This window comes from Mobula birostris, chromosome 16, assembly GCF_030028105.1.
Source record: "Mobula birostris isolate sMobBir1 chromosome 16, sMobBir1.hap1, whole genome shotgun sequence".
NCBI classification, from domain to species: domain Eukaryota; kingdom Metazoa; phylum Chordata; class Chondrichthyes; order Myliobatiformes; family Myliobatidae; genus Mobula; species Mobula birostris.
This window is the reverse complement of record NC_092385.1, coordinates 20,007,458-20,034,887: the sequence shown is the minus strand read 5'-3', so window position 1 is coordinate 20,034,887 and position 27,430 is coordinate 20,007,458. Positions and strand designations below refer to the sequence as shown.

Sequence of the window (27,430 nt, the reverse complement as noted above, 5' to 3'; positions counted from 1 at the left end):
ACATTGATTAGCTGGTTGAGTTTTTAACAATAGAGCCAGCAGCTTTAGAAAGGAGCTACTGTAATTACTTTTAATTTCACTCTTATTTAATTACTTGAATTTAAATTCCCCAGCTGATGTTGTGTGATTTTTTCTGGGACAATGCTCCAACCTTCTGGCTTCCTCCTGATCGCATACTGCAGAGCATGTGTAAATGTAAAATCAGAGTTTATTATTTAAAAGTAGCAGAAAATATTACTTCAAAATAAAATATAAATTAATTCTGCATACTCTGGTCTACTTAGTCTCTGCTCTCTAGTCAAAGATTCAAAGTACATTTATGATTAAAGTATGTATGTAGTATACAACCCTGAGATTCATCTTCTTCACAGTCAGCCATGAAACAAAGAAAACCATGGAACCTGTTCAAGAATAAACATCAACCCCCCCATGCAAAAAAAAAAAACAAATCATGCAAATGGCAGCAAAAAAAAAGCAAAAAACACAGAATATAAAACACAAAATTGAAAGAATCCAGGCTTTTTCAGCTTGACTCAGTGTTCATTATCTGTGGGTCTCCCTGATTCAAAATCACCCAAGGTAGCAACAAAAGGAAGGAGAGACCAGAAACCGGAAATACATTGTAATGTGAGCTACAGAGTCACATCCACAAACCACGTCGATTAAATCTTGCCCAAAACCCAGGACTTTGGCACCTTCCTCCGTCAGTATTGATGGGGAGAGAGAGACCATTCGAACACAAGGACCTTCCTCCAGGAGCAGTAAGCGAAGGAATCGCACTTTACCTAAAGGTTATACTTGACTGTAAGCTCTTTGTAGAGTTGACTGATTCTATACACACACACAAAAAACCTAATCGTAGCAGTTTGAGCCCTTTTTTATATTGTTATGATTTCCTTTGTCTACCTTTACAAAGGAATCCATATGCAAGCTAGGATTACCATTATACAGGTGCTTCAGTACCATTTCTGGTGGATGGTCTAATTACAGCACGACAAGTTAGCAAAGGCAGATGTCAAAGGAATTAATTGTAGGCTAAAGATTATCTAAGGATGTAAAATGACGATTGAAGAGAACTTGTGTATGCTGGCCCCATTACTGTTTATGACGCAGTCCCTCTTTAGCAGAAGGCTATACAGCTCCCAGCCCTCAATTTATACAGCAGGGAAATGGGTTATTTAGCCTGCACATCTATGCTGACCATAAAAAGGGAGAAAAATTATTTGAAAGAAAACTTGCAGGTAATATTAAAACAAACATTCTGTGAATATATAAATAGAAAGAAGATGGCTAAAGTTTTAATTAGCAGGATCTTTCAGTGGCCACCCATTTTAATTCCACGTCCCATTCCCATTCTGATATGTCTATCCACGGCCTCCTCTACTGTAAAGATGAAGCCACACTCAGGCTGGAGGAACAACACCTTATATTCCGTCTGGGTAGCCTCCAACCTGATGGCATGGACATTGACTTCTCAAACTTCCGCTAATGCCCCACCTCTCCCTTGTACCCCATCCGTTATTTATTTATATACACACATTCTTTTCCTCTCTCTCCTTTTTCTCCCTCTGTCCCCCACACAATACCTCTTGCCCATCTTCTGGGTTTTTCCCCCCTCCCCCTTTTCTTTCTCCCTAGGCCTCCTGTCTCATGATCCTCTCATATCCCTTTTGCCAATCACCTGTCCAGCTCTTGGCTCCATCCCTCCCCCTCCTGTCTTCTCCTATCATTTTGGATCCCCCTTCCCCCTCCCACTTTCAAATCTCTTACTAACTCTTCCTTCAGTTAGTCCTGACGAAGGGTCTCGGCCCGAAACGTCGACTGTAGCTGTTCCTAGAGATGCTGCCTGACCTGCTGCGTTCACCAGCAACTTTTATGTGTGTGGCTGAAGTAAGTGCGAGTTCTGTCAAGAAAAAGGTTGATGATTTAACAGTAGAAAACAAATGGCCAATGTGCTAACAGGTAGTACAAGAGAAGCAGATGCTGGAAATGTGGAGCACCATACAAAAAAATGTGGAAGAACTCAGGTGGTCACGTGGCAACAATGGAGGAAATAGACAATTAACTTTTCTGGCTGGGACCCTTCATCAGGACTGGGGCAAGATATGTTAAATAGTTTCTTTTATATGTATCAGTCTTCTTCACAGAGGACACTGCAAATACCTCCAAAATAACAGATGGGAAAATTTCAAATAAGATGGAAGAACTTGTAAAAATTTCAGCACAAGGGATGGAATATTAGCAAAACTCATGGGGGGTGGGGTTTAAAGGTGGACAGATCCCAGGGACCTGATTGTCTATACACAACAGGTGTAATTGGAAAGGCTGCAGAGATAATGAACCCATTGGTTGCAAATTTTCAAAACCTGATAAATTCTGGAAGGAATCAGAGGATTGGACACCAGTCAATGTAACTTCTTAGTTCTAGAAGGATGGGGGATGAAAGCAGAAGGCAAGGAACTATAGCTATTTCACTCTAAGACTGAGTCACCTATTTCTGGCAAGATGTTAGAGTCAATAATCAAAGAGGTAAAGAAAAACTATTCATTTTGGAAAGCTAAATGTTATCAAATCTTGTCAATATGGTTTTATGAAAGATAAACGTATTGCCAAATTTTCCCAAATTCATTGAGGATGTAATTTTATGCCTTTGCATTTACTGCTGCTTCAAAACAGCGAATTTCATGATAGACAAGCCGGTGATAATTTTCCTGATTCTGATTCTAGGGAACTGCAATTCACAAGCATTGAATTAGTTTCTTTAGGCCCAGAGTTTTCTATGCTTAGCATGCTTGTAGGAACTTGCTTGTACCTAAAACAATAAAGTGTAAAAAATTTCAGGGTATTCTACTGCAAGAGTAGTTCTCGAATTTGAGGAAGTGTTTCTTAGTGGGGAAGGTTGCAAAGCAACTGTCTGTGCCACAGCCTGACTTCCTAAACTAGCCATGTGTGGAAATCTTGCAGTTACACTCATACCTGTGGGGGAATAATGACAAATAGATATATAAGAGAAGAATTAGGCCATTTGGCCCATCGAGACTGCTTTGCCATTTCGTTATGGCTGATCCATTTTCCTTCTCAGCCCCACTCTCATGCCTTCTCTCCATATCCCTCATGTACTGACTAATCAAGAATCTATCAACCTCTGCACCCAACTTTCACAACCACCTGTGGCATTGAATTCCACAGATTCACCGCTCTTTAGCTAAAGAAATTCCTCCTCATCTCCGTTCTAAATGGACGTTCCTCTATTCTGAGGCTCCCCACCATAGGAAGCATCCTTTCCACATCCACGCTATCGAGGCCTTTCGACATTTGATAGGTTTCAATTACATCATCCCTCGTTCTTCTAAATACTGGTAATTCTGTCTAAAAGTTAAATTTGGATGGTGATATTACACAAAAAACATTTTTCCAATTGTTAAACTTGTTTTAGAATTTGACAGAGAGAAGTATCTAGTTGATACCTACCTAATGGCTTGCCTTGTATGTCATATATTTGTTTATACTACTTTTAATGAGCAATAGTGTAACCTCTGTTGATATTACTGTGAAATATTTGATGGTAATGTTACTTATTAATTTATCCTCTGTCAACCCCTCCCCAATACCGTCTATATGCACTCAGCTGATATAAATCTATCCAGATATTTCTTATGTAATCTCACTAATCTACACGTGGCATCTCATTGACTGCAGCTTTTGTAATTTCTCTTCTGTGTTACTTTTCATGGCTCCTCCCTAGCATTCTGCTTTCTTTTGCAGCTGTCCCCCATTTTACTAACTCTCTTGACCAAACTGTTATGTTTTGAAAGCTTGGCCAGTGATATATCTCAGTCCATTATCCTTTTAATTGGTCATGCTTTGGGCCCTGGCTGTGTGGCCCCTTCTGAACCTGTGCCTTTGGACAATTTTGAAATCATCATCATCATCAGGTGCCATGACCAGTTTGAGCTTTGACTGCCATGGCCCACACACTCCTGTTTCGGGTCAAGTGGATCAATTCATTGGTATTCATTTCCAGTTCTCTGGCTGCTGTCTCCATCATCATTTGTCTTTGCCTTCCTCTTGCTTTCTTCCCTTCAATCTTTCCCATAATTACGGTGCATTCTAACTCCTCTTTCCTAATCACATGTCCAATGAAATTACGTTGCCTTTTCATGATCTCATACATTATTTCTCTTTTTGTGTTTGCTCTGTTCATGATATCCTCGTTAGATATTTGTTTCGTCCATGACATTCTTTGCATCTTCCTCAAAAACCACATCTCTGCTGCTTCAATTCATTTCCTCATGTTACTAGATATTGTCCAACATTCTGAGCCATATAACATAACTGGATAAACGTAACATTTCAGTGCTCTGAGGTGGGTTGTCATGCCTAGTTTAGTATTGGTCAGTATACTCTTCATTCTCGTAAAGGTGCCTTTGCCATCCGTATTCTTTCGATGTCCAAGTCGCACCTGCCATCTGATGTCACCCAGCTTCCTATGTAGCAAAAGTTCTGTACTTGTTTTATGTCTTCCCTATTTATTCTCAGCCTGCAGATAGGATTCTCCTTCTTTTTGGATATCACCATACATTCTGCCTTTTTGCAATTGATAGAGAGACCCATATTTGAAATAAGTACATCTTAATATTTGCCTCATCCTAGTGATATTTTAATTTTTAAGGTATTTCTGATTTGCTCTTTCCATGTTCTTTTGGAGCTACTGCATTTCCTGTCCCCTCCCTGCTTTTTCTTGAATGTTGCTGTCACTATTCATTCAAATATCTCAGTTATTGAAGACCAGATTTTTGTGAGTTTGCTTCAGTCTGCCGCTTTTGTTTTATACTATAGGCATGGTGTGAATGAATTGAGAGCAGTTCTCAAGGAAAAGAAAGGCGTTTTTTTTTACTATTTGTTCTTGGGATTCGTTTGTTACTGTCAATAACATATTTATTGTCCATCTGTAATTGTTGATCGGTGAGGTGGTTATAATAAACTGAATTAGTGCATCAAAAATCACCACCATTCAGACCAGGTAAGGATAACAAATTTCCTTCCCTGTAGGCCAATCCAGTAATTAAGCTAGGTTTAAAAAAAAATCCTCGTTTGTTAATTACTTGAAATTAAATTGCCCAATTATCATACTGAGATTCAAATTTTTATCTCTGGACCAGTAATCCCAATCTCTGGCTGTTACGTCTATAACTTTAATGGCACTGAAACTCTGCATTGAGCAGGAGCCCAGGGACAAAGAGAAAGGAAGAAATCCAGGTAAATGTTGGTGAATCAATAGACACAGAAATACAGCAGAAGGAAAACAAAAGCTGTGGCAGTGACAGATCCCATCAGACAGACAGTTATCAGTTGATAAGAATGAATCTGGTCAGTAGCTCAAGTGACAATGAGCAGAAAATCCTGTAAAAAGGTGAAAAATACCAAAAAGTAACTGATCAAAATCAGTAGGACAAAAGGGAGAACAACAGTACTGATAAATATACAACTTTTATCCCAGGCGTTGATTTCCCAGATGGGCAGATAAACATAAATCTAGATGGTGCAGGTAATTAATAATGGGGAGCCACAGAAGCGTAGTGGTTAGCACAAAGCTTTATGGTATGGGTGACCTAGGTTCAATTCCCGCTGCTGCCTGTAAGGAGTTTGTACGTTCTCCCTGTGGCCGCGGTTTCTCCCACTGTCCAAAGATGTACTGGTGGGTAGGTTAATTTGTCATTGAAAATTGTTTCATGATTAGGCTCGGGGGATTGCTGGGCGGCGTGGCTCAAAGGGCTGGGAGGGCCTATTCTGCTCTGTATCTCAGACATCCCACCTCTCCCGGGAGATCTGGGAGTCTCCCGCATATTGATAGTGGCTCCCTGATGCCCGGAAATTATATACAATATCCCGGAAATAGATTTTTTTGAGAGGGAGAGGGAGAGTGAGCATCCTGATTGGTCTCTCTTCGTGCTAAGTGTGGTCCCCAACAATATGATTTGGTGATATGAAACGACATGAGTCAGCTGCACCTTTCCTCATTCCCTGTCACGCACTGTTGAACTTGAACATACGCAAGATCATTATGCACGCGTTATCCGTGTCAGCACGGGAAGAAGATCAACTCCTCGAGCTTGTAAATGACGACGGGCTGAAAAGTTTGTTTGACATAATATCTCCGCTGGCATTCTGGATCAAAGTCAAGGCTGAATATCCTGAGGTAGCCACGAAAGCACTGAAAACGTTCCTTTCATTTCCAACATCATATCTCTGTGAAGCGGAGTTTTCTGCAATGAATGCAACGAAAACTAAATTGCGGAATAGACTGGACATAAGGAACCCCCTTCGAGTATCGCTGTCTCCCATCACCCCTCGATGGGACCGTCTTGTTGCAGGGAAACAAGCCCAGGGCTCCCACTGATTCAGCGATATTGGTGTGTTGCAATTATTTTATATGTTCATACGGGGAAAATACGTGCTGTGTGTATAATATCCAAACGTTACTTAAAATGTTATGCTGCTATTGACTTATCACCTATATTCCGGTCGTGATTAACACCCCCCCCCCCCCCCGGTCGGCCGGTCTGCAAGAATATTGTCAATATTAAACCGGTCTGCGGTGCAAAAAATGTTGGGGACCCCTGCTAAGTAGACCTATCAGTTTTCTCTGTGGGCGGGCTTTATAGTCGACCTCAAAAATAATGACAGTGTTGCTCGCTGCACTGTTTGCAACGGTGACTTTTCTATTACCCATGGTGGGTTAAAATGTAAAAGACATGTTGAGGTGAGTTTATCAGGTGTCATTACAGCATAGCTAACATTATTTAAACTAGCTGGCTAGCTGCTAAGGAGCTACACTATTGATGTCCTACGTGATGAGGCCGAACTCCCTGTAGACTTGCTTAAAGTTGTAATAGAATAAACATGATAATATAATATAATATAAGTACATATTTTAATGTCACATTTGCTGCATATACCCAACTTGGTTTACAGATTAGACAAAATCACTAAACAAAGTATTACATACACCCTTGGAGGTCGACGGGTGGGGGGGGGGCGCGGATATGGTGTTGCGGGGGGGGGGAGTGCTACCTCTCTGAAATGAGTTTTTGCAGGGTGGGATGTCTGGTATCTCAATAGAAAAATAAAGACACAGATGCACATTATACAGGCAACAAAAGTTGATGTTTGGAGCATGAATAAAGACAAACAAAATAGAGATGTAGAACGAAAGAGAGAGAAAATCACAAGGGGATATGACAGACCATAAAAACTCCATATGACCTAGTATTTTGATATTATTAATAGAAGCTATGACAAGTATCAAGCTAAAGGTAAATCATTTATAATATTATTGCTTGCCTGATGAGTGTCAAGCTGTTAATTTGCAATTCTATGTATGCTTGTGTCTCTTCAAGATTCTAGTGGATATTTCTTGTATTAATATTTTTTTCTTGTTATTATTGTAGTTAGTGATCCAAATTATTTGAGTAATGTATCATTTTATTTCACTATAGAACTGCTACTTGGAAATGGATGTTTCTCATTATATAAATCAGAAAATCGATGCAATTTTAATATTAAAGTGAATAAATGCTATTGATCTGTCTGCTTTATTAATACAGCTTTCAAAATATTATCTCCAGTGAGAAAATAACAGATATACATACTATGCAGTTTAACTGAAAGTAAACATATAAAGTAGCAAATCTGACTCACTTAATTCAATCAGTACATTGAGTACATAGTTAATAATACAAAATTGATCAAATACTCTCCACATTATATTGGTCATCTCTGCATAAAATAATTCAAAATTAATTAATGTTCATCTGAGACTTGCTAAAGCGTTCATTCTAATTTTCTATTTTAAAACCACCTGATTGTCAATGTAATAATAAAAAAAGTGAATATTCAAATATTCAGCAAGTCAGACAGCATCTTTGGAAAGAGAATGAGTTAATATTTCAGGTCTGTAATGTTAGGGAGTCTTGGACTCAAGTTTGTCTCTGCCTGACCTGCTGAGTGTGACCTCCATTTTCTGTTTTTATTAATACTGTGGATTCTGGTTAGTTTGTCCATCGGCTAATTGTAGCAGCTGCTTACCTAGGACAACTCTTAAAGAACAAAAACTAATCAAGAAAATAGGTGGGAATCCCTTTGTTTATTTGGGACAGTATGTCACTTATCTGGGACAGGAGACTGCTGCTGGACAGTGCCTGAGTAGTGGCAAACTTGCGCACTTGAATGGCCCTTAAGGCTGATTTATACTTGTGTGTCAACGTGACGCCATAGTTACGGCATAGCCGCGAACCCTACGCAGATACCTACGCCGTAGCCTGACGCGCACCTCTCCCAAAATGTAACTACGCGTCGCAGCAATGCAGACCACAACAACTGTGATTGGTCTGCCTGGTAGCATCGCATTTCCTCCTACACTGCAATAGCTTCCCATTGGCCGACTGAAGGAACTCTGGCTGCAATGTTTTCCATAAAGCTTTACAGACCTCCGAAATTATGGAGGACACACCTCGCTTTTACGAAAAAAAGATGCTTGCTTTAAACTTGTTTACCCCGAGGAAGACTATCATGACCACGAAGCCTTGCGTGGGCAGGTGTGTGCGCGTGCGCGACGTGCCCGAATTGCAGAGCGACGCAGACACACCAATGCACAAGTAAAAATGCTCACAACGCGCGTAGGCCACTTGTGTAGGCTACGGCATCAAGTTGACGCACAAGTATAAATCAGCCTTTAGACTACACCATGCTAAGAGTGAACATATTTTAAATAGCGTCATTTGCATGTGTTTGTGTTCTAAGGCAGTGATTTTTGTCACTGATAGTTGGTGAGAAATAAGCAGTAAGACAATTTAGAATTGTTTTGCTCACCATGGTTTTAAGCGTTCAGCCCAGGAGATGCCAGAAATGGCTGGGAGTGAAAATGAAACTATTTCACTACTTCAACAAGTTAGGAAATAATAAGAATTTGAAGGTATCGACAGACATCTTGAATGTTACAATGAAAATAAAGATTTGAAGGAATTAACGCACACAAAATGCTAGAGGAACTCAGCAGGCCAGGCAGCACGTATGAAAAAGAGTAAACAGTCGACATTTGAGGCTGAGATCATCTTCAAGTCCTGATGAAGGTCTCAGTCTGAAACGCCAGCTGTTTACTCTTTTCCATAGATGCTGCTGGGCCTGATGAGTTCTCCCAGCATTTTGTGCATGTGTTCCAGCATCTGCAGATTTTCTCATGTTTGGAAGATGCAATCGTTGAAAGCATTTTATGAAGGCAGTCCCTTATCTGCACTTGATGTATGGGCTAATTTCATTCATTTACAGGCAATCAAAATGTAAGACTGCAGCGTGTTAGAACATAGAGCATAGAAAACCTACAGCACAATACAGGCCCTTTGGTCCACAAAGCTGTGCCAAATATGTTCTTACCTGAGAAATTACCTAGGGTTACCCATAGCCCTCTATTTTTCTGAGCTCCATGTACCTGTCCAGGAGTCTCTTAGGAGACCCTATCGTATCTGCTTCCACCACCGTCATCGGCAGCCCATTCCAAGCACTCACCACTTGCTGTGTAAAAAAAACTTACCCCTGATATCCCCTCTGTACCTACTTCCAAGCACCTTAAAACTGTGCCCTCTTGTGCTAGCCATTTCAGCCCTGGGGAAAAGCCTCTGACTATCCACACGATCAATGCTTCTCATTATCTTATACACTAAGATGTTGGTTGTCCGTCATATCTGACGATGGCAGTGACCCCTGTGTGGGAGAGTTTTTAAGGTAAAGACTGGGACTGGGAAGTCTGAGCCCAGTGGTATGAGTAGTTGTCACAAACTGGGGTCTTTCTTGGTTTTAATGGATAAACTAACTGTGCATTATCATGCTCTTTGCTCTGCATGAAGTGTTGCAGAACCACCTTCTTGGCGCTTGGATCTCACTGTTGATCTCACCTGCCCTGTTCGCTGGAGCTGACTTCACATGCTAGGGCAGGCGTGTCCCTGTTTCACCGGGATATGAGGCCCACCGGCTACCCTCACCTGGTAAAGCCCGCCTGTCAAAGTGGTGTATCAGGGTGTGGCCGCTGCCGCATGCAAACGGCTACTAGGAGCTACAGGTGATAGCTGAGTGTCCGGTGGGGTCCAGAGGTGAGTAAGCAGCCCAGGAAAGGACAAGAAAAGCCTCTTCACCAGAAAAGCTTCCTATACTTGGACTCACCATACATGGCAGTGTACACTGGATGAATTCCTCTGTTGTTAATTATTAGAAACTAATAGTTTGATAGTACTGTAGTAGCATTGGCATAGAGTCACTATATTGATTACTTATCATTCAGTCTTTGGGAATGGAACACCAAAAGTTAATTTATTATTTTACCCATTATTTTGCTCTGTGCCAAAAAGCATGTGAATGCCCCATGTTTTAGGCATATTTAAATGTAACTCTATTTCCTAAAATACTTGATGAATACAACATTTACTTTGTTTCTGATCGGGTGACTGCTGCTCTTATCGGCGTGCCTGCTTCTTTCAGTAGCAAGTGGTATGTGTGAAAGGAATTTGAGAAATTTCAAATGTTGTTTGGAATCGCCACGCTGCATAATTTTGCTATATGCAGGTTAATCGCTGAGTAAACATAAGAACCAAGACTATTATTCCGATCTAGAGGAGTGCACATCTGTAAATGCGCCACACCTTCATAGAGAAGGCAACAAATTTGTGTGCTGTATGATCACTTCTATTTTTTTTGTCAAGTGAAGCACTGAGAAAGTATATCATGTCTTTTATCCTAAGAGCAAAGGAAATAGTAGCAGCACTATCTTATCTATCTTTGTGTCAGTTCTGCTGTGTGGGAAGATTGTGGCTGACCTTATACCTTAAATCCACTTTCATTCACTCAGAATACACTCAAAAGCTGATAATACAGGAATACACTGATTATAATGCAGGATGTTTATATATCACTGTTCACAGCACAAAATGTATTATTACATTTACTTACAAAATATTGTGTGTACTAAAGTAACACACACACAAAATGCTATAGAGGAACTTAGCAGATCAGGCAGCATTTATGAAAATGAATAAACAGTTGACATTTCAGGTCGAGACCCTTCTTCAGGACTGGAGAGGAAGAGGGTTATGCCAGAATAAAAAGGTGTGTGGGGGCAAGGGGAAGGAGACTAGCTAGAAGATGATAGGTGAAGCCAGATGTGTGGGAAAAGTAAAGGGCTGGAGAAGAAGGAATTTGATGGGGAGGAGTGGACCACAGGAGAAAGGGAAGGAGGAATGGACCCGTGGAGAAGTGATAGACAGGTGCAAAGAGGTAAAAGGCAAGAGTGAAGAATAGAAGAGGGGAGGGGGAGAGAGAAATTTTTTTTTACCAGAAGGAGGAATCAATATTCATGCCACCAGGTTGAAGACTAGATGTACTGTATAAGCATGACATTAAGTTTTCTTTCACCGTGGCCCATAAAGCCAAGAGATTTTTACACCTGTCCCAGCCTCTTTGTGGTATGTAAAATGGCTAAGTTGTGCTATTTCCTCTTATAGCCTTTGTGTAGCTAAACCAAGCTTTGCTGTGCCTCCCAATATAAATTCCTGCATCTTAGAATGCACAAATATGAAGCATTCTCAAACATTTGCCTTAGAGTCCCCTAACGACTCTATTCTTTGAGTGGAACTTAGTCCTTAACTGGTCCAAAATGGTAGATCATTTATTCAGCAATGTTGCCTTCTGGTTTGGAGCATCACAGATATTTATCATGTAGAGCCCCTTAAGGAATTTAAACAATTCAGTGAGACTACCTTTCATTCTCTTAAATTCTAGAGAATATATATTTATTCCACTCAATCTTTCCGTGGAAACACACACATGTATCTTAGGAATTAGTCAAGTTGCTTGTTGTACTGTCTCTGAGAAATATAGCCTCCCTTTAGGAGGAGATCAAACTACTCAGTATTCCATGTGATCTCACTTATTGGTTACTTAATTGTACCAAGACTTGGGCACTCCAATCCTTTCGCATTAGAGTCCATAATGCTTTTTGTTTTGCCATTTGTTTTTCCCCTATACTGTACTTATCTGGAAAACAATGCATTCCATGATCTGCACACTAGTACAATAAATTGGGTTTGTCTAGTCTATGTAAAGATGAAACACTCCCATGATTACTGAATTGTTCTAATTTCCTGATTAATGGTCTTCCCAACAGTGCAGCTACTGCTATCATCAGCATTTCTCCCTTGCTGTTTCTTAGATCATGTCAAGACTCTCTCTATCTTGGTTTTCCCATCCTTTTGCTGTTCTTACTTTATCCTTGATTGCCAAGACATTCTCCCTTCCGTGACTGCCCTGCTCCTATTTTCCTTTTCTATTTTGTACTTTCTGATGTAAAAGTCAAGTATCCTGGAATATTTAATTCCCAACCCCTCTCCAAATCTCCATAAGAACTATTAGATCAAGTCTTTTACTACCGATGCTTCATGCATTCTAATAAAGTGCCTTCAGCTTTAACTTGTTTATGACTATTTTTCATTTTATCTTGGTCACTAATGCCCTATTACTGTCAATCTCTTTGTCCCTTTGGAACTTATTTGCTTATTTTTAACTAAACAGCTTCTCTGTTTACATCCTTGAAGTTTTTTTGCTCACAGTTGTTATTCCTGAATCCATTGCTAGTCACACCCTAATTACTAACTTAAAATAAGTACTTAATCCGTTAGTTATTTGATTCATTAGAACTTTGCTCCAAGCCTAGTTCAAGTGAAAGCCTGCCTCAAAATGAACAGCTCCTTACTTTTCATTGACTAGTGCTGAAGCTCTATAAATCAAAGTTGTTCCTGATGCAGTCTTTCAACTGCATTTTTAACCCTCTAATTTGTTTGACCCTCTGCCACTTTGCACATGGCTTGGGTATAAATCGAGGGATTAGTTAAATATAATGGGCATTTTAATTTACACTCCAGCTTTCCAATATCGTTCATTGGAGTTTAATTCCAAGTTTCTGGATTACAATAATCAAGTGCTGCTTTTCCCATTTTAAACTCCCTTTCCAGCTATGAAAACTCCCTTCCCAAAATTAACTGAAGACATGTTTGTTCATTTTTAATAATTTCATACTTGAAAGTTGATACAGGTTGCATCATTGAATGTGTGCAGTAGAATTACTGCCTCTTTCTTTATCTTAGATGTGAGATTAAAATTGAAATTCTTAATGGTATACATTGAATTTTTCCAGGTTTAAAAAAAAATGACTACTTGGCCATTTTTAACCCTTCATGAACATTCATAATTAGGCCATTCTTTGTCTTATTCCTTTCACATCCTCTTGAAACAATTTAAGTTAAATCAGCAGATTAACTATCCTGACTTCACTGTATCTATCTTTAGACTTGTGAAATTCTATCAGAATCAAAATTCAAACACTCGATTTCCTCTTGTTAAATGTTTTTCCACTGGTTTTTATTTCCATGATCAAAACTAAGACTTATAGTATGCCAGAAGTTCAAAATGATCTGTTTTGTGGCATTGTTACATTAAACAGGTGGTCCCCAAACTTTTTGACATTCTCCTTGGCTCCCAGACCACATCGTTACTGATCCCTCTTCCTTTCTGGCCATTACATAAAAATTAATCAAGAATTTTGATTTATGATGCACAATTAAAGGACATAGGAACTGCAAATTCAAAGCAGTGGCAAATAGTTGCAAAGCTAACTCAAGTTGGTGTGGCCTTTCATTAATTCTATCATGGTTATTATTCTATTATGGATTTATTGAGTATGCCCACAAGAAAATGAATCTCAGGGTTGCATACGGTGACATATATGTACTTTGAAATCTATTTAAAGGTATAAATAAAATTATTTCTTTACTTAATTAAAGTAAAAACAATTTTCATTTGTTCATTATGTGCCGTGTTGTATGATGTGAGTGATCATTGTCTTTCTATGACCATGACTGTTCTTATCAAATTTTTCTACAGAAGTGGTTTGCCATTGCCTTCTTTTGGGCAGTGTCTTTACAAGATGGGTAACTCCAGCCTTTATCAATACTCTTCAGAGATTGTCTGCCTGGAGTCAGAGTAGCAAAGTGGCACCAGCTGCTATTATCACCATCTGCCACCTGCTCCCAAGGCTTCACATGCCTCTGATCAGAATGCTAAGCAGGTGCTACACCTTGCCCCCAGGGATGAACTGCAGGCCTGGAGATATGTCACTCCTTTGGCAGAGGCGTATCTCCACGCTGTCACCTACAACAATTTTAGAGCATGCATTAGTAGTCCAACTATTCACTACTTAACTGCTTTTTCATCTTTCAATGAGGTGGATGGGCTTGGTGCAGTGATAATCAGCTTCTTAACATCAGGCTGAATGTCACAGAAGGAGACTCAAGTTCTCATATTCAGTAATTTGCAGTCTGCTTCATTGTCTTGAAAGAATGGATGGCCACACTGAAACCGCGCTCGACTAAGTATGATGTTGGAAATTCAGTGAAGAACATCTTGACCTTTTTCCATGCTGCAGGATTTCTTTCTGCAACCAGTAGGCTTGATATGATTTTTGAGGCTCTGCTTCAATTCAGTTATTTTGAAGCAAGATCAGTTCTTCCTTCAGTTTTCCTGTTAATTCCTCATTACAAGTGTTCAGAAATAGATTTATTACCAAATCTGGAATTTGGATTGAGAGAAGGTCCTGAAATCTTTCTGACATATCTTTATGGATCTCAGCCAGGAGGTCACAGTAAACTTGAAGATCATCATCTGGTATTCTTTCTGTCTCTTCTGACAAAATAAGCGACGTCGTGAGTTGAATACTGAGTGAAGTATTTGAGTCTTCAAAGAATTTTCTCACTTTCGAAAAGCATAAGTTTCTCAGACAGTTTCCTTTTGAGAGCCATTTGACTTCTGTGTGCAACAGCAAATGTTCAAACTCACCATCATTCTCAATACAAAGCTCTTGAAATAGTCAAGAATTGACAGCATGGGTCTTCATTTTATTTACCGCTGTGATAACAATATTTAGTGATTTGGGTGGACGATCACTTAGTTTTTTTTTGCGGAAGTAGCCTCATGGTGACATCCTGTCAATGATGGTGCCCCATCAATTGCTCATGCAAGAATGCTGGTGAGAAGAGTGTCCTTCCCTTTGAAAAATAGCTCAATAACCTGAAATATTGACTCCCCCTTCATGTCTGTTTCTAGTCCCCTTGCAAAGAACAGCTCTTGAACCATGCTTTCATCTTTTATGAAGCAAACATAACCAAGAAGCAAAGATTTGTTGCCTAGAGAAGTTGACTCGTTGAATCACAGAGCAAATTCTGTTGTCAGAGGTATTGTACACAATGTGCTTTTCGCATTCTCAGACATTTCATCTATTTGACTTTGAACAAAGTTGTTGTTGAGTGGAATCGCTTTAATTATTTTTGTCTGTTGACTTACACAAAACTGTACTCAGAACCTCCCTTACTGCTGGCAGAATCAGTTCTCCAATTGTATGGGGCTTTCCATATTTATCAATGAGCAATGACGTGTTGAATGAAGCTTGCGAACTGTCACCCTTTTGTTGAACATGGCCCACCAGCAACTGCATTTCCAGCCTGGGATGAGCAAGACTTGGCCTTGAACTGAGTTTTGCTGGTGCTATCTTTTCCTCGTCCAGACATTTCCACTGTCTTAGCAACTGAGAATGAGGAATTCCTTCTGTACTGACCTTTCTTGTACCTTCTGGGGGAATGTAGTGGGGTGCTTATTGTTGGTGCAACAAGGCTTAATCTCATTGGTTGGAAGAAATAATCCAGAGAGTTCTCTTGTTCACTAATTAGCAGACTGCAATGGTTTTTTAATATAATATTTCAGTAATATAGAGTGATATTGTAAATATATTGTTTGGTTAAGCACATTTTATTTAAATAATACATTATGGGTTAAATGTAAAAATACATACATATCCTCACACCACTACGTCATACGTGTGCGCCTTGCTTAAAGTAAAAGCAAAGTTAGACTCGCATTCCCGGCTCCCTTCTTTTCCTTTAAATTAGGTAAATGTTTTGGAATACAAAACATAACAGTGGTGACAAAGAAGTTTAAAAAAAAAATTGAGGTGGCCACCTACCTGTTGAAGTGCAGTGAGATGTTTGAGTTTTTAAAAAAAAGTACAGTGAGAAATGGTCAAGTGAAAAAAAACAGTGCAGCACATGTTTTGGGAAAACAAGAAGACATTAAAGTTTAAAAAAGACAGGAAACAGACAAATTCATGGGTTTATAAAGAGTGAATACCAGGTGATAATAATCATAAATTTAAAAAATAGTGGAAATGGCTGGCTACATTGGAAGGATAAACGTATTCAATTGCTCAATTATATACTTATTGAGTAGTATTTTGAAGCAAATGAAATACCCAGTGAGAAGTGAATGATGGTTTTGCTGATTGTAATAGGTGGGAAAGCATACAGTTTGCTTAGAAATTTAACTGCTCCAACCAAACCAGCCGAAATGAGCTTTGCTGCTATTGTGAAAGTAATGCAAGAATATTTACAACTGAAGCCATTGTTGATTGCAGAATGCTTTAGGTTTCATAAGTTGAATCAAAAGGAAGTGGAGTCCATTTTGGTATAGATGGCTAAATTGAAGAGATTGTTTGAGCGTAATGGTGCACTGAGAGATCCTTTAGTTTGTGGGATCTTACAAAAAAAATCATTCAAAAACTGCTCCTAACTGAGGCATAACTTAAATTTTAAAAATCAGTTGTAATTGTTGTATCAATGGAAACAGCAGAGAGAGACACAACTGAGCTGCACTCAGGAGTGAAAGTGAGTATGCACAAAATTGCTTCAGCTAAACAGAAACCAGCCTGACTGAACACTTTGTGTTACCATTGTGGCAGCGGCTCACATGCACTAGACCATGCACAAAGACAAAACTTGCAGAAATGCAACAAAGTAGGACACATGCAAAGTATATGTTAGGCTGATAAAAGTAAATAGACCGCACAGGGAAGAGAAAAAGCTAAAGAAAACGTAAGGTTGCAGTTTCAAAAAGAGTACTAATCTGCATGTTGATGAAAAATCTGATAATAATCTGAATAGCCTTGAGATTTACAATGTGAAAACTAACAATAGAGGAGCAATGTGGCTTATACCAGAAGTGAATGGCAAATTAATTAAAATGAAATTGGACCCTGGTTTACCTGTTTCAGTTATTCCACAAAATGAATTTGAACAGCATTTCAAAGATACCAACTGAAGCCTACAGATAACAAACTAAGAACTTACGTTGGAGAACAGATTCCTGTGGGAGTGACATTCATAAGAGTGAAATACAACAACCAACAAGCCACATTGGACTTCTATACGGTGAAAATAGGAGGGCCGCCATTGTGGTGATGTGATTGGCTGAGACGGCCACAACTTGATTGGAGATCAAGTTGTAGTTGCCTCAGCCAGTCATGTCACCACAACTGGAAATCAAATTGTAGATTGAATGCCACATCCCCTGTAGCAGAGTCAACTGAAAGTGAATTGGAAAGGTACTGGATGATGTCACAACTGTTTCCATGCTGAACACCATGAACCATTGTCCAACTGGGGGCAAATGGGCGTTGGTGCCAAACTCTGTGCCTCTGATTGAAAAGCATATTGGACGGACCAAGGAAGAACCATACTGCTCAGATGAAGCATGAAAGTGACAAAAGCACTCTGTAGGCAACATATCTGAGAAAGATTCTGATTTGTTAATCAGGCAGTTACTTGCAAAATGCTTGGTTTTAAGCTGGAAGAGAATTCTTTCTTTTTTCTTTTTCCAATATTTTTATTAAATTTATTAAATTTCATATACATAAATACAGAATTCATAAGGATACTTATTAGAAATCAAAATAATGTAGCACATAATGCACTGTATATAAATCAGACTGATACAATCATGGTATCCCATATTCATGATCAATCAAATAAAAGAAATTGAATTATAAAATACAATAGTATGGTTAATTATATTATAAAAAAATCTACACCCACTACCAAGACAAAGCTGGCTGGTTAAAAAAAAACAAAAAAAGAGTACTTTACCATATAGTGTTTTATAATAACAGCCCAGATCTATATTTTAATAACAATGACAATTCAAAGATTTTGAAAATAGTTCAGAAAGGGTCCCCATAACGTTTGAAAATCTTGATTAGAATCATAAATCAAACAATGAAACTTCTCTAAATTTAAACATGACATAGCATCGCATAACCATTGAGCATGTGTGGGGGGGGCAGCCTCCTTCCATTTAAGTAACATCGCCCTCCTAGCCATAAGAGAAATAAAAGCCAGTACCCGCAAATGAGAAGTCCAAAATTATAGCTCTTTCCTCAACAATACCAAATAAGGCCGTCAAAGGATTGGGCTTAAAATTCACTTTAAAAAGTACAGAAAAAGTTTGGAATACATTTTTCCAATAATTTTCAAGGCTCGAACATGGTTAGACATATGAATTAATGAAGCTTCTCCATTATTACATTTGTCCCAATAAGGAGATATATCTGCAAAAAAACGGGAAGAGAATTCAAAGAGCTTCAGGAAAGTTGCAAGCATTGGCTTTTGTGAGTATAAAGAACCAGAATGTACTCTGCGTGCTTTAAGGTTATTGCATGAACTTCAAGTGGGAGACAAAAATCAGCTTTTAAAAGTAGATGCAAAGACCCAAACCCAGCTGGATGAATGGAGGGCCGTAAAGAAAGTAGTCAATCAAGATATGAAAACAGAGGATTTCTCAGATAATGATGTTGTTGGTATTGAAACCAAGAAGAGAGATCACATTGTAAAGGGACCAATAGAAGGATTAATAAGGGAATACTCCAGTGAACTAATGCACCTGCTGAAGATCAAAATGCATGCCAAGGAAAGGAAAGAGGAGGATGACATAAGTGCTATGGAAATGGAGGAGGATAAACAAGACTTAATTTCTTGAGAATTTAGCAAATTCAGAGATACAAGAAACAAGAAGGAGAAAAGAGGTAGAGAAAAACAATGTGAACAAGAAAGAAAAAGGTATAAAAGAGAGAAGGAATTTGAGGAAGATATAAAGAGTGGGAACAAGAGTTTGAGTGGGATTGGGACCTTGAGCATGACTGTGAATAGGATTGTGATAGAACCAAGGATAATGAAAGGAAGTGTGACTGAGAAGGGGATCAAGAGCGGGATAGAGAGTATGGAAGAAGTTGGGCCTGGGGGAGAGGCAAGAATCAAAGTAGATCCAGAGAGAAAAGGAGAATAAAGCTGTCCAGAGCTGTCAGAGCTACTTCCTACAACCGCGATGGAGGAGGCCCTAGAACCTGAGATTGTTTCACAGCCACAAGTCTCACCTGCCAAGCAAAGAAAAGACATTATCCCACAGGAGTAAGACCTTGACAGTGATTAAATATTTAGGCCTGAATGGGACAATTTAAAATGTACTATACTGTGGATGTCTGTGTTACACGCTGTAAGGTTTCACTGCTAATGTAATGACTTCTCTGTAATGTTCCACTGCTGAGGTAATGATTTCTCTGTAGCAGAAATGCCTGGGCTATGACTAGAGATAAAGGGGCATGCTAGCCAATGAGCAGGGTATTGTTCTTTCTTGTGTGTCTCGGAGCCAGGAATTTGGGGCTTTTTGCCGGGGAGAGTTGAGGAGAGAAGATGTGAATGGAGAGAGCTGGTAGACCGCCTGATGGAGTGGACTTGGAGGGAGGGTCCGAAGGTCAGCCACGATCGGAGGAGGTCGATGGTGGATGAACGGCCTTATCAGTGAGCTCCAACATTGCGCATTAAACTGTTTCATGAGAATGGGCCCTTTTACTTTTTTTGTTTTCTTTACTAACCAGATAGTCAAATTAAGAATTATAAAGCTCATTCGTTTAATTGGATATTGTATGTTGTTTGTTATTTCGGGGTACTGATTTGTAACGGGACACCGCGCAGAATCCACCCAAACGAGATTTCTTAAGTTTGGCCGGGCCGGGTGGGCTATCATCCCCTATATTAAGCCACTAGCTGAAGCGAGAGTTACATCTATATTGTAGTTGTATTACGTAGTATACTGTGTGTGTGTGTGTGTGTGTGTGTATGGGCGTGCGCACAAGTTGTGATGCATTCTATATTGAGTCGGAATTTATAGCTAAACAAGGAGGATTCATTATGGTTTATATGTTGAAGGACATGCATGGCATACATCATCACGCTGCCACTTCATGCATGTGCACCTCACTTAAAGTACAAATGAAGTCAGACTTGCATTCCTGCCTCCCTTCTTTTCCTTTCAATTAGTTTAATGTTTTGGAGTTCGAAAATATAGCAATGTAGAAGCATGGAAAATAACTGTCCACTCCTCTAAATACACTGAAATCTGAAAAAGCCTGCCAAAAAATTCTTCTGTTCAATTATAATCTAAAATCAAATCATTGCTGATCTGTTTGTTGACTTGGTCTCCTTAGTTACTGATGTCCGACACATTTAATACAACTGTAGTTAACATTGGAAAGTTTCAATTTGTAACTGGTTGGAACAAAACTGACTCTCAGCTTCTGCTCATGGTTGGTCATTATGTAAAGTTTAATTTGGTGTTGGCGGAAATCCATATGTTGGATACTCCATACTATACTGTCTACACTTTTTCCTTTTGTCTGTTTCTACCATTTTCGTTACCGTGGTCAGTTGCCTTTTGGTTAAGTCCAATCGAAAGAGCAGTGATCAATAAAGAGAAAGTTATGGCATCATAATAGCTCAGGCAAAACCTGACACTCTGCTTGAAGGTACATAAAGTGGGGCAACAATATTTTGGTTGGGTTGTGGGCTTGAGAAATGCTGTCAACACAGGTTTTGAACTACCCCACTGAATGCCAAACTCTAATTCACAGGAATTGCATTGCTGCGTGATCAGAGTGTTGGAATCGTACTGGCTAACATTGTACTACTGTGGTGAATGGCAGTAATGTTTGGGCTGGGCCCAGAAACAACACGATTTCTTCAGAACAAATTTCTCATGATATACTAAATATAGAAATGTCACATTGCTTTTCAACAACTATAACATGCTTCGAGCGAAGTCTTAAGAGAATGGTGGGTTAGCAAGAGATGGGGTAATTATGTGATCTTTGTAATCAATTATGTGGCACCGTAGATAAAATGCTTATAGATAGATAGATAGATACTTTATTGATCCCAAAGGAAATTACAGTATCACAGTAGCATTATACAAGTGCACAGATATACGCTTATTAGGAGAAGTAAGAAAGAATAAAAAAAAGTTAACTTTAAAAATAAGATGTACAAGACTTAGAAGTCAAAGATTACAAGCTCGACAAGATTTCCAAGTTCACACTGACAAGACGGTAGTGCAAGAATTACTGTAGTATTATACAGTAATGGGTGCTCATTTACACCATCCAGATAAGATGGTAGTATTGCACAGTTTTGCACAGGGTGTCAGCGCAAATAGAACTTACAGAGCTCTGGTAAACAGAGGTTAATAACAGTCTATCAGGAGAGGGTCATCACTTCCCCAGCAAAAAGGTTGACTAATTATAGAGCCTAATAGCTGAGGATAAGAATGACATTGTATAGGGCTCTTTGGAGCCCCAAAGTTATCTTAGTCTGTTACTGAAAGTGTTCAGCCAAGGTGGGTTAAGAAACATTGTTCTGAACTGCCAGAATTTTTTCTGAGGGTCTTATGTCCTACCACAGCCTCCAGTCTGTCCAGTTTGACTCTTATAACAGAGCTAGCCTTTCTAATCAGTTTATTGAGTCTGTTGGCATCACCTGTATTGATGCCGTTGCCCCAGAACACCACCACATAGAAGATTGTACTGGCAACAACAGACTGGTAGAATATGTGAAGGAGAGGTCTGCATACTCCAGAAGACCTCAGTCTCCTCAGGAAGTAGAGGCGACTCTGACCCCTTTTGTACACAGCCTCTGTGTTGGTGCTCTTTTTAAGTCTGTCATCCAGGTGCACTCCCAGATACGTGTAGGTCCTCACCACATCCATGTCCTCACCATCAGTGGTAACGGAGCTCTGCAGCTTGGTCCTCCCTGAAGTTCATCACCATCTCCTCTGTCTCACTGATGTTGAGCTGCAGGTGACTCAGCTTGTACCATTTGACAAGGTCCTCCACCAGGGAATTATAATAAGTAATTCATTTCTTCAATTAAGCCTGTATTCCCTCAGTTGTTCCTCTTGATATTGAGCATCCTCCCCACCACCACCACCTTTATCTTTCTTGCCCCTTAGAAACTCCCACTGCCACCAGAGGGCAATATGACCTACTTTGGGGAATGCTACACTAAATTATAGACATTTGGGATCTTGGATTATTCAATAATGCTTCCCCTTTGAAAGACTGGAGTTAATGTTTTTCATCTTAAAGCAGTTCCCAGCAAACACGATTGCATGTTCAGAATGATTTAGTTCCAGTGGCTAATTATCAGGTGAAATTATTTATTTTTAATATGTTCTAAACAATTATGCATTTTTAGAACATGAAGTAAACAACAGAAGAAAATGATTAGTTTAAGTTCTAGTTTGGAAGAACTTCCTGAATTATGATTTTGAGAGAGTGTGTGTGTTAAGAATATTTTTTTGACTTCCAGTCCTTTTGCATAGAAATTCAGTAAGCTTTCTGGTTTTCTGATTTTTCATCAGCACGAACTTAAAACCCATGTCCTAAACATTGGATATGCAGAGAATTAGTTATTTATTGTTCTTCTGTATGTAATGGTGCACTTTTTTTCTTCTGATTGAAATGTTGAAGAAAGAGTTGTTTAGCAACTGATCCAAAATAAATGGCATACAGTAGCATAGCAGTCAGCATAATGCTTTACGGCGCCAAGGATCGGAGGAATGGGATTCAACTCCTGCCGCTGTCTGTAAGAAGTCTGTACATTCTCCCTGTGACCACCAGGGTTTCCTCTGGAAGCTCCAGTTTTCTCGTGTGTTCCAATAGATGTGTGGGTTAGGGTTAGTGACATGTGGGGATGCTATGTTGGCACCAGAGGCATGCTAACACTTGCATGGATGAGTTGCACAAGTTAACATACAATTAAATAAATGGTGCCGGAGTTGAGTTTCTAATGCTGATGCGTAGACTGTGGAGAAAGTCCAGGTCACACTGAAGAAGGCCTCATGATCTCTCTGTTTCTACAAGACTGGTTCGTGAATGACATGAGCCACTCCAATATAAATGGACCGGATGTAACATGCAGGCATTCATAGCCCGTTGATTGAGGTGGTTTTACATGTCCAGGGTCCTCCATGGGAAACACATCGGGGAACCGGTAACAAAAAAATCGCAGAATTCCTGATGCTTTCTCTAAGTCCTTGATTTTCCCTTTTGTGCTGTTTTAAACTTGGGATAAATTAGATTGTGTTGAGCACCAAAAATGGGGCACAATTTCTATTAATGTTTTTCATTTGGACAGACTAATTTTTTTTTTTACGAAGATTTCCAATCATTTAATTATTTATTGAGATACAGCGCAAAATAGACCCTTCGATTTGCACCGCCCAGCAATGCCAGATTAAACCCTAGCGTAATCACTGGACAATTGACAATGACCAATTAACTTATCAAGCAATATGTCTTTGAACTGTGGGAGGAAACCATAGCCCCTGGAGGAAACCCACACAGTCGCAGGGGGTATATAAAAAGTCCTTACAGACGGCGGTGGGAATTGAACCCCAACCTTCAGATCGCTGGCGCTGTGAAGCATTACGCTGTTATGCGACAGTGAGTCAGTCACAGGCAAATAATTATCTTGATGGAAATGCAGTATTTCATATTTATCAATGCTTTATGTTTGGAATGTTTACAGCTGTGTTGGTGTGGAAGAGGATGAGGCTCCAGACATCGATATCTATCACTGCCCAAATTGTGAGAAAACGCATGGCCAGTCAACAAGTAAGTTGTAATGATCTGAGTTGGATGATCAGCCATGATCATAATAAATGGTGGTGCAGGCTCAAAGGGCTGAATGGCCTACTCCTGCACCTATTTTCTATGTTTCTATGTTTCTATGTAATATATATTTTGATTTTGTTTGATTAGAGAATATCTTGTTGATAATGCTTTTATGATTATGCCTATAGCCTCCTGCAATTTGTTGAGTCTGTAAGAAACATTGGAACATTTCTCCAGTTCCATTCAACGCAAGGTACAGAATAACCATGAAAATAATTTGAATATTTTGTCTGGGTAAAGTTCTTGTATTATACAAGGATATTGGTTTTCCAATAAAGGAGTTATTTGTAGTTCCTAGTGCTAAGTGCGCACAAGAACACGAGCCACAGGACATATTCACTTCATGCATTTGTTTCCACTGTTGTCAATGAAACTGAATGGACAAAATGTGGATAATATACATGTGATTAACACCAGTGACCAAGGTAAGGTTCTCCGAGTACCTCACTATAAAAAGTCCATAAAAATTATTCACATCATGAATAACAAAAGAACCATAAATAAGGGCCCATCTAAATTTCAAATGAAATTGCTAAAAAAAGTATGACTCAATTTTATTAACGACAATAATTTGCAAACATCATCAGACAAGTAGTTGCAGGGAAAGCAGCTTGAACTACATAAACCTAAAACAAAATAAAAACATTTAAATTATGCCAATAAGTCTTGTTGTTGAGTGTTCTGCTCTTAACAATATTTTTCTACTAGTCAATATACATCTTTTGGTGTGCTGCAGGGATGTCACTGATTTGAGTTCCAGAGTCTGCCTTTAAAATGGATGAGTCTGAAGTCTGGGATTGGGTGGCAGCTGACAAGCCATTAGAATGCCCAAGAGTGGGGTCAGAAACTCCAGAAACAACTGAAATCACAAACAGGATTTCTGAAGGAGACAAAGAGAGTGAGTGAGAGAAAGAGAGAGAGAGAAACTCCTGGGAGTTAACAAACATATAGTTCAGAGACACAGGAAGCAGAGAAGGGTCAGATGATCTAGCTTCAACGTTCCCTCTAATTTGTAATGACCAGTGTGTGCAAAAATCTTGTGCTGTACAATTTTTTGCCCAGTGACAACAACATGTGCACACTGAATAATTTTGTCAGTTAAAAACAGTATAAATAAGCCAGTTCTAAACTCTGCAGACAAATCGTTGCAAAATCCTTGTTGTCAGCACCGTCCACATCAGAAACCAGAAAAGGAAATGTGATCGAGAAATACACTTAAGATGCCAATGAGGTAGAGGGTGACAACCTTATGTGCACAGTTTAAATTCCTTCGTGTGCTAGTAGCAAAAGACGTGTGCACACACCTTAGAGGGAACATTGTCTAGTTTATGTTTGCTGAGATGAATCTTCAGTTTCCACAGTATGGTCCTGATACTGTATTTCAACCCGAAAAGTCATCAGTTGCTCACACAGATGCTGCTTGACCTGCTGAGTTCCTCCAGCAAACTGTGTGTTGCTCCAGGTTCCAGCATCTGCAGTCTGTGTCTTGGGTTAGATTATTTCAAACTACAAAACTTCAGTCAACAGATAGTTTTTTAGTTCTTTCCCTGAATGTAAGAATTGCTGTTAAGGCCACTTATTGCTTATTGGCCATCATTAATGGTCCCAAAACTAAGTGGCTTACTTGGCAGTTAAAATACACTATGCCACCATATTCCTTTGCAAGAAAGTGAGGTATGAAAGTATTGGGAGTAGAGGAACGTATTTATTTGTCTGGCCCCAAAAGTTAAGTTACTTGTATTCATTCACCAAAGCGTTTTGTTGAAGAAATTGGTATGAATAAAATGTTTGCAGCAGATTTGCAGAGGCAAAATCTTTTCTGACAACTGAAAAGTTCTTATAAGTTTCCTTTCAGATCTTCCAGAATAAGGATTCAGATTTATAAAAGGGAAGAAAGTTTTGGATCCGGTCTGTATGAATTCAATATTGATTGGGGAATTTAGCTTTAAGGTGACATAAATTGTTTGTTGCTTGTGACCCAGGCTCGAGCTACCTGATCTCCTCAAAAAAGATTTTTGCCTTTGGTTTCAGGATAGGAATAATCACTTTAGGAGATTATTTTTTTCAGATACTCTTTGCTATAAGAATAAACTACAATATCAGTAACTGTATTAGCTGCATTTTGAAGGATGATTGATTGTAATCTTTGAAATATTTGAAACAAAAATAATCTGGCTGTCTCACTTTATTTTTGAATTCTGTGTCTTTTCGTCTAAGTCTAGGATAATATAGAATTTATGCTGTCTTTTTTTTCATCTTTTGATTTAATATTGTAAATATCATGATAGTGTAACCTGGTGTTTCAATGAGTTTCAAGTCAATGGGGATGAGAAAAAGTTATTGAGCTGTGCATTGTTTGTTACGGTAATATGTTTCTCATTGTAAAGCTATGGTTAATATATTGGCTACATCTGTGGCTGTGATATTTATTGTCCAGTAAGGTTCCCAGAAACATAATCTAAGAGGGGAGGATGGTAGAAGTGAGCACGTCACTGGCACTGAGTCAGGATCTGTGGCTCAGAAGGGAAGGGGGTAGAGGAGGCGAGTTAAAGAAATAGGGTTGTTAGAGGAACAGAAAGGAAGTTCTGTGGATGAGAATGAGATTAGACCATAAGACATAGAAGCAAAATTAGGCCATTTGGCCCATCGAGTCTGTTCCACCATTCAATCATGGCTGATCCTTTTTTTTTTACTCCCCTCCTCAGCCTCACTCCCCGGCCTTCTCCCTGTAACCTTTGATGCTGTATCCAATGAAGAACCCATCAAGCTCTGCCTTAAATACACCCAATGACCTGGCCTCCACAGCTGCCTGTGGTAATAAATTCCACAAGTTCACCAACCTCTGGCTAAAGAAATTTCTCCACTTCTCTGTTTTAAGTGGACACTCCTCTGTCCTGAGGCTGTGCCCTCTCATCCTATACTCCATCATGACGGGAAATACCCTTTCCGTATCTACTCTGTCTAAACCTCTCAACATTTGAAAGGTTTCAATGAGCTCCCCCCCTCCCCATCATCCTTCTAAATTCCAGCGAGTACAAACCCGGAGCTATCAAATGTTCCTCGTATGATAACACTTATATTCCTGGAATCATCCTTGTGAACCTCCTCCAGACCCTCTCCAATGCCAGCACATTTTTCTAAGATGAGAGGCCCAAAACTGTTCACAGTACTCAAGGTGAGGCCTCACCAGTGCCTTATAAAGCCTCAGAATCACATTCTTGCTTTTGTATTCTAGACCTTTTGAAATGAACATTAACATGGCATTTAACGGATGGTTTGTTGCCTCCCAGGAGCCAGGGTCAGGAACATCTTGGCTTGAGTCCACAGTATTCTTAAGTGGGAAGGTGAGCAGTCAGAGGTCATGGTCCACGTTGGTACCAATGACATGGGTAGGATGGGTGATGAGGTCCTGCAAAGTGAATTCAGGGAGTTAGGTGCTAAGCTAAA

General features: G+C 39.4%; 1 protein-coding gene across 4 annotated transcripts in view; it reads left to right on the top strand.

Moving 5' to 3' along the window:
• Nucleotides 1–27,430, top strand: part of phf2 (PHD finger protein 2) — a 164,180-nt gene that overhangs the window by 30,292 nt on the left and 106,458 nt on the right. For all 4 annotated transcript variants that reach the window (XM_072280376.1, XM_072280377.1, XM_072280379.1 and 1 more), the window contains exon 2: nt 23,838–23,923. In XM_072280376.1, the coding sequence (XP_072136477.1) occupies nt 23,838–23,923 (86 nt within the window). The remainder of the gene's footprint in view (nt 1–23,837; nt 23,924–27,430) is intronic.